Genomic DNA, 8,371 nt, shown 5'->3' with positions numbered 1-8,371 from the left:
CCCGTGGGGTGCTCGGCTGCAGGGGGTTCCCAGCTCGCTGGGTCACCCGTGGCCGTGCTTGGCGTGAGCTGCGGTATGTGAGCATCGTCCTCTTCCCGCTTCTCTGGTGGTGGGCATGGCCCTGGCCGTGCTGCTGGAACAGGACAACTCGCGAGGCGTGGGAGGTAGTAGCAAGTTTCCAAATTAAAGGTTTTGTGGGAATCCAGGGATAAAACACCACCACCACCTCTCACACACCCACAGCAGTCCAGCTGCGGATTGACGTGCAAGCGTCTCTGCGTGCGTTGCAGCGTGCAAGTGGACGCGCTGAGGCGCAGGAGGTATGTTTAGACTAAACTCTTTGAGGCAAGATCTGTATCTTCGGATTGTTTTGTAAAAAGACTAGCCTATTTTAAAGGCAAAACAAAAAAAGTAAGTGCTGTGGTACTGGAGAGGCCAGGCATGTGTTTGATTTGTATCTTGCAAATTCAATATAGCGTGAATGGACTAGTAGGAGGAAAGAAGCACCAGGAAATAATACAAAAAACAAGCTAAGAGAGAATCAGATTTTCAGGTTTATCAAATAATGACTTAAAAAGAAAAGGTGGCCATGGTTTATACTGAGGGAAACTTGAATCACTTGTGTCTTAGTCTGCTCAATTTTTTTGGCAGGTGCTGAAGTGTTTTACTCTCTTTGAGGCCCCTCAGGTATCAGTTAAATTCAGTACCTCTGGTGGGGAGAAGACCTGAGATCAAATTTGTAGGAAATGTTATGTATAATATAGTGGTGTTAAAGGCTTGTGAACTACTCTTAATTTAGCACCTGGCCCAAGAGACATTTCCCGGATGGAGACGGCAGGTCTAACGCATTCATATGGTTCCAGTTTGGGAGGGAGTGAAGAGCTCTGGCTTTTCTCTGTCAGCCTTGTATGTGAAAAGTGTTAACAAGTAATGTGAAATATAAGTGCAGTGTTAGACCTACGTGGTTTTAGATATAGGGAAACAGAGGCCTGCCCAAAAATAGGTCCTGACAAACTCGTCACATGCTGAGGACTGCTGACTGGTGAGCAGAAACAAAAACCGAGAAACACAGAGCAGTAATGGTTTCGGAGCATTTCAAATACTCTTTACTTGCATGGGGGATTTTTTGTTTATAAAAGCACTAGCTTTTTTCTATTTTCTTTGCATAAGTTTGTGTAACATTTTCACCTTCTCATTTGATTTGTTTGTGGCTAAAATAGTATTAGATTTCCTTCTTTTTAAAGAAAAATAGGAACAAGGAAGTGTTTGAATACTGCAGTGAAGGTCATGAAGAGCCTGAACTGACCAGAGCTTTTGTCAAAACAAGACAGGGAAGTGTTTATACATTACTACATCAGCACGATGCCTTTGTAGGCAATATTTTTTTGTAACTTGTAATAACTTCTTCAAATATAGATTTTCTTTCTCATCTGTAGTCATGATAACTGCAAATGATGGTCTGCACTTGTATTACCATAACCAGTTAAGGGCCTGTCTACTCTATAATCCATTGAGTTTTTATGAAGACTTTAATTTAAAAAGTGGATTTTTATGTTTGTGGACATTGGCACTACCAGCACATGCCATTGGTTTCTGGTGTTATTTGTCAGCAAAATGTTTCCATTTTAAAGTTGGAATGAATGGATTTTAGTAGGAGACAGAGAACAGTCACACTTTTTGTTGGTTAAAAAAAAAAAAGTTTCACCTACTTACACTGTCTCAACATTTATTTTTCAAAAATATTTACTCATCTGCTAGGATATTACAGCTGTCTTTGAGGATGCAGACTCATCTACATTAGAGAACTCCTAGATCACTGTGGTTGTATTTGTCAATTTGATACAGTCCAGTTAAATTACTGTAACTACTTTGTCCATAAAAGACCTGTGCTAATATCCTTAACTTTTATTTCATTTCTCATTTGTTAAATCTTGGCTATATTGTAATTGCAGACTTCATAGCAGAAGGTAGTTCTTCTGTAAAATAGGAGTGGTGCTTGCTTTTGTGTAATTTATATTCCGAGTCTGATACTCCCTCTCAGAACAAGCTTTAAGCTTAGAGTCATTGCTGCTGCATTCCTAATCACACGTTTAGTTTTATCACAGTAGTGGCCAAAGTGGCCATTAGAGTTAATTGTACTTTTTCTATCTTAGAAGATGATTGAATCTATCCACCAAAATGCCTGTGGGCTGGAGTTGTGTGTAGTAATTTTCTGTGTAGAAGTAACAAACCCTTGGAAATCCCATGTACAGCAACCCTTGAATTGTATGCAGAGGTAATCTACTCCTCTGGATTTGGAACAACTGTTTCCAGTCTATCAATTGTTGTTCCAAATCTAGCAATGACTTTCTTCTAGAGGTTGTTCTTTAAACTCATTTGGTAGGGAGCTGCAGAAATCTTGTCTTTATTCAGGAAGTAGCCTGTATGTTAAAATACATAACTCTCGAGTACCATGAGGAGAGAAGTTCTGGTGATGCATCTCTTACCTCCTTGACTGAAACTTCATGATGGAAAATAACACACGGCGTTGTGTCTGCCTGCTGGAGGGAATACACAGGGTTTATGCAAAGAAAGTGTCTTCCTCCTGATTCACAGTGACTGGTGTGTTGGTATGCGACAGCATTTCTTTGACCAACCTGCTGGATTTCCAGTTTGTCCAATTCATTCATGTCATTCATTGGAACTTGTTTAGCATAAACAGAAATAATGTTGGTTAATGGGATATCACTCATCTGCCCCTTTCGTATTGTTTGTGAGTATTTCAAAAATACTGATGCTAATTTAAAATTCATCAGCATTAAAAAAACCCCAACAAAACCAAAACTCCAGGCTACAGTGCCGGGGTAAATGTACACAGTCTAGGCTGTGTACTTCAGCAACTTCTGCATCCTTTGGGAAGGAAAAGCTCCTTTTTAAGCAGAAGCAAATGGTAAGCAGCCCAGATCCACATCCCAGCTGGTGCTCTTTAACCCAAGTCCTTTGCTGGAGATGGGTTTGCATTGTTGTGAGCCAGCTATTTGCATTGGGTTCATAGTGCTTCTATTCATTGTACAGAGAGGGATCAAGACAGGTGGAAAAAGGAGGAGGAGTGGAGAAAGTTGAATGAGATAGATACCCAGAAGCCAAACTTTTTTTTATTATTATTTTGCATTTTATTTGATGAAATAGACTGTTGTATCTTTTGTGCTCCTGTGAATACTTGCCCATCTGCTCTAGCATGCTTGTAGTTACTCCTGGTGCCTGTTCAGCTGTTGGCATGTTCGGCACAACTGAAACTCTCCATCAGCTGCCCCATCCTCCTCCAAAGACAAATAAAGGTCAAGCTGAATTTCAGAAGCAGCCAGGCACGTAACTGTCAATCAGATCTTGAACTTGATGAAGCTTTGCTGCTCTTTGCTATAAAAGCAAGTTTAATTTTAGTGCTTCTTAAATTTTATTGATCCTTGGGAGTTGTGGTGTACCTTCAAATTCTGCCCACAGCTGTTTTGATTTAGCTCAGCTTTAAAAAGTAACTGTCTAAGGAGTCTTTTGGAGCATTTCTTCCTTCAAGCGATTGCTGCAGCAGAGCGTGGCTCAAAAAGATAAGGTCCTAGCAAAATCAGAAGGAAAAAGCTATAAATGAGTTGAAAGCTTTTATTGAAGTTATATAAGCATGTTTATAGAAATGCTTGAACTCTTGTAGTTATTGCTATGAAACATTTATAAAGGAAACTTGCAGTGATGTTCAAACTCAACTATTTAGCACTCTAGTTAAAACAGATATTTTTGAGGTGTGTCTAGTGTATTCCTGAGCAGTACTAAAAGATAAAGCTTTCAGCAGGCAATATGTGACCCTTGGGTCGTGTGCAATTCTAGAAGCCTCTGAGAAAATTTGAATTTTGGTAAATAGTGAGTCCTTGTTAAAACAGCTGTAATACAAGATGCATCAGATTTATGGTTTTGTAATTGACAGCCATGTGGATGTACCTGTTGGGTTAATTGTATTCAGTTATATATATTCTGCATGCTTTATTTTATGAGCTTGACTGATGGGAAAAGCTGGGGAATACAATCTGGTATCTTCTAAGTGTTGGGTTGGCTCCTGTTTCATATTCCTGGATTCAATAAAATGTCTTTGTGTGTTCAGATTCTTCTTACTTAGGTGTATTGGAAATACTGATGCAGCTAAGAAAAACAGGGAGGTTTTTAGTTATTTTAAAAATCAGTAGATTGTATTACACTTGAGGATAGAAATGAATAGCAAATGAGAATCGACTGAGGGCTTGATTTTTACAGTGGAATCTATCGGAGTTTTGTTGTTGATTTCCACGGGAAGCAGGGTAATCCATCAGCTGGGATCCATGATTGCCTCTGTGGAAAATTGAAAGATATCTTTGTTTTCAGACTGGGAATCTGCAATTAGAGTTGGTGTGCTGGACTGTGGGGAAGAAGAGAACTATGAGACCTGCAAAGAGTATGGTATTCACTATTACCCAACTTTCAGGGTAAGTGGCATAGTGGATTGTCGTAGGTAAATGGTGTTTATAGTACGTGTTCCTACTTGTTCTTTAGCTGGGCTTTTTCTTTGCTTTTGGTAAGAGAGCTGCAGGGCTGATAAAAGATTGATTTGAGTTCTTCTTGCTGAATGCCATAACTGGTGCAGTTGTTTATAGCAGTACTTCAGTCCTCAGTTATGAATCTGAAAAACTTATTGAAAGAAGATACCGTTCTAGAAAGTAGGATATTGTTACATTTCTATAAGACCTAGTTGTGATATCTTGGTTAGATAATAACAATTTGTATAAATATTTTTCAAATACAAATGTTCATGATTATTAATAGTGGGCTTAGTTTTAGTATGTGAAAGTGAAGGTAATACATTGAAATTGCATCATGAAATCAGCTGATTTAATGGCCAGGACTCCAAATAAAAATGTACCCTTGATTGATCCTTCACTGTTTTTCTAATTAATTTCATAATTGGCTTAAACTGGCTTTTAAAAGGGATCTTGTGTTTGCCAAAAGTATCTATGGTTGCTCATCTTCATGTTTAAGTGCAATTTTTAACTTCTCTGTCTTTGTCAATCTGTATGATCATATTATTGGCTGTAATTGTAAGCAGAATGTGGTGGATGGAGAGGATTGAATAAACTGTGTTTGTTACAACAGGAGAGGGAACAGGAGATGTTTCACTGTAGAATTTGTGATGTTATACCCTGATAGAAAGAACAATGTTTTGGTTTGGTTTTTTAATCTTTAAAGTTATGAGTGTAAATTGGAATGCACTTTTCTTTCCTAGCACTGAATCTTTTCTATTTTGTTTTTATAGCAGAAGGCAGTCAAGCTCCATTATATACCCTGTTTAACCACTGGAGGGAGTTGGGAAAATGTGAATAGTGTTCAAAGTATAGACACAGTTGGTAGCACTGATTTGGTAATCAGTTAATTTGTGTTTGGGTTAACGTTTGCAGTAATGGATCAATATACAGTATCGAATTATGCACTGTGATATTTTTCCTCTAAAAGTTGGCTTTATTGTTTAACAGCATTTGACTGGTACCTGTGAGCTACCCTCGTACACTTGAGCAGCAGGTCTTTGGAACTCACAGGGTAGAGGGAAAATTGTGTTCTGAACAGATAGATAAAAATGTTTTGTAATTAGAGCTGTAAAACTTAAAAACTCTTGAAAGCCATTTTTGTTTCGAAACTGAGCTTTTACCTTATACAGTGAGTTATTTCCAAAGCCATGATACTTTTTTTTTCTCCCATGTAGTATTTCAAAGCATTTACAAAGCAGTTTACTACTGGAGAAAATTACAAAGGTAAGAATATCCTACTATAAGGAATCTCCAAAGCAGTTGTCCCATCAGCCAGGAATGTGTCATGCAATAAGCAAAATCGCTTTGCCTGTCAATTAGTTTCAACAGCTACAGTTGAGATGGACACTAAATAGCTCTTTAAGACATGATATTATAAGTACTGTATGAAAATGGAATGTCAGGCAGAATTTTAGATGGGTAAAGCATTTGTTCCAGAGTTTAGGGCTGGCATTTCTTTTTTTTTTTTTAAAATATAGTTCTTAATTTTCACAAACAGCTAATTTGGGGTTTTTTTGATTCCTTTTTTTCCACTGAACACCTCAAACATGAGATCAAATTTACTCAGTCCTCCTTTTTTTTTTTTTTTTTTTAAATATAGTTCTTAATTTTCACAAATAGCTAGTTTGGGGTTTTTATAATTTCTTTTTTTCCACTGAACATCTCAAACATGAGATCAAATTTACTCAGTCCTGACTTTGGTGCTTTTTGATCTGTCAGCCACTTTCCAGGCATCCTGAATCTCACTGGGAGAACCCCTATTCAGATGTTGACTAACTGAAAACAGGCTTATCCTGTGTGTCTGACAGGATCACAGCTTGAGGTGGTTTGTTTGGGGACAAAAGTACTGTTGTTTTTTTCAATGGATTAACATTTAAAAGGCCAGAGGTCAGAAGAGAGACCACCTGCACCATTAACCCTTCGAATAGAAGCAGACTGTAGTTGTACCTGTTAATTTTTGGCATTTGTGACAGTTTCTGCTTTTTAATTTATTTATCTGAAAGCAAATAAAATAGTCTCACACTTCAGTTATTTCTTCATAACTATTATGTGGCTTTGTAACCTCACCTGGCTCAGTTGGTAAGAATGATACCTTTGCAGTTTTTAATGCATGATGAATATCTTTATTGCAAAAAAGGTACTAAGTTGCCCACACCAACTATTGTGAAAATGAGTGCAGACTTAGAATGAAGCATTGTTTGAAGAGAAAATCAGCAAGACAGGCAGATTATTAGATTTGAAAGAGTTTTGAGATTTTATTAATTTTGGGGTGGGATAACAGTTTTTAAATATGATCTCATCTCAACATTGAAATGAAATCCTTCAACTAAATCAGACACATAATATTCTGCTCTTTTAAGTCCAAATTTAAAACAAAAACCTGAAAGCATCAGAATGTATGAAAACCTGCATGTGAGTAATTTTTTTCCCAGTTTTTTGAAGTGTTGTAATTTTTTTTGTAACCTGTACTCAGCAGGAGCAGATCGAGAGCTGCAAACAGTTCGTCAGATGATGATTGACTTCTTACAGAACCATTCCCAAGAGTTGAGACCACCTGCTTGCCCACCATTGGATCCTGTTTTGTAAGTTCCTTGTTTAAAATACAGCTGGTGTATGTTTACTGTGTTAATTAAATAAAATGTAGAAGATCCTGTTAAAGATGAAGTAAGCTTTTTTTCTTATTATCAGTTCTGCTACAAGATTGTAAAAGGAAATTCCATCCATAACAGTGGGTGTATCACATTCTGCCTGTGCTAAATAGCTTTTCTTTTCTTAAAAGGTCCAGTGATATTACTTCTCTTTTTGACAAGAACAGCCATCATTATACTGCCATTGTGTTTGAAAGTAATAACTCCTATGTTGGACGAGAGGTAATGTATGACCTGTGAATGACATAGTGAATATGAATGACTGTTACCATAACACAACTGAATTTTGTGTTATTTAGCCAAGCAACAAAACTCCTGATTATAGGACTGAATTAAAGGGTCATAAAGGGCATATCATGCATATTTGACGTATCACAAAGTCCAGTGATTATTTATATAGGGCTGTTGTATTTAGTCACACAGAGGAACTTACTTACAGGTGAATGTGATGTCATGTTGACTTCTATTCACATTTTAGTGGAAGATTAATTTATCAATGTCATTGTTAGCACAGTTTTTCTTTCAAGATTTGGAAGATCACAACAAAAATATTGTCCAATTATGCTGTTGCTTTGTTACTGCTAGAGAACTGCTCATAATATTAATTCTTCTGGGCAGCTTTTGTGATTTCAACTGTTTATAATAATTAAATTCTCTGGTTCTCTTTCTTCACGTATTGGTATTAGGAAATTACATTCTAAATTAAGATGATAGCATAAAAGTATTTTCACAGCTCTGAGGCACTGAGGAAGTGGAATTCTTTGGGGTTTTTTGCTTCCCCCACCTCCCCAATAAAATATTTGATTTGGCATCATTTTACCACCTAATGAGCCTGCTGTTATCTTAGACAACTGTTGCTTTTCTCTTCCTGCCAAGATCGAGGATAAGTAAAAAAAATAAATTGCATAATTATCTAGGCATAATCTGTGTAGAAACATCCAATGTCTGTGAAATGTTTCTAATTAGATTTGATGCTGAGATGGCCCAGTTGCATAAGTGGAAGAGAGCGTGCTGCCAAAAGTGAGAATCACTCTGAGAAGCAGGCTGCTTCCAGACATTTGTTTTCTGGAAGCTGCTGTGTTGATACAAGTGGGCATTTGTGAAGGGAAGTGGTGTGATGATTATAAAGTTCTCCAGCTTTTTATC

The 8,371-nt window shown here is 37.4% G+C and overlaps 1 protein-coding gene across 1 annotated transcript in view; it reads left to right on the top strand.

The window, feature by feature from the left end:
* The first annotated feature begins 3,217 nt into the window (after positions 1 to 3,217).
* The window catches only part of QSOX2 (quiescin sulfhydryl oxidase 2), a 20,555-nt gene continuing 15,401 nt past the window's right edge, over positions 3,218 to 8,371 (top strand). The window contains exons 1-5 of the mRNA XM_029084054.1: positions 3,218 to 3,344; positions 4,384 to 4,484; positions 5,753 to 5,801; positions 7,054 to 7,159; positions 7,357 to 7,447. Coding sequence (XP_028939887.1) covers positions 3,218 to 3,344; positions 4,384 to 4,484; positions 5,753 to 5,801; positions 7,054 to 7,159; positions 7,357 to 7,447 — 474 coding nt within the window. The remainder of the gene's footprint in view (positions 3,345 to 4,383; positions 4,485 to 5,752; positions 5,802 to 7,053; positions 7,160 to 7,356; positions 7,448 to 8,371) is intronic.

This window comes from Antrostomus carolinensis, unplaced genomic scaffold (genome assembly GCF_000700745.2).
Source record: "Antrostomus carolinensis isolate BGI_N321 unplaced genomic scaffold, ASM70074v2 scaffold25173, whole genome shotgun sequence".
Classification (NCBI taxonomy): domain Eukaryota; kingdom Metazoa; phylum Chordata; class Aves; order Caprimulgiformes; family Caprimulgidae; genus Antrostomus; species Antrostomus carolinensis.
Note: the sequence above shows the minus strand (reverse complement) of the source record. Positions and strands in the feature narration are given on the sequence as shown.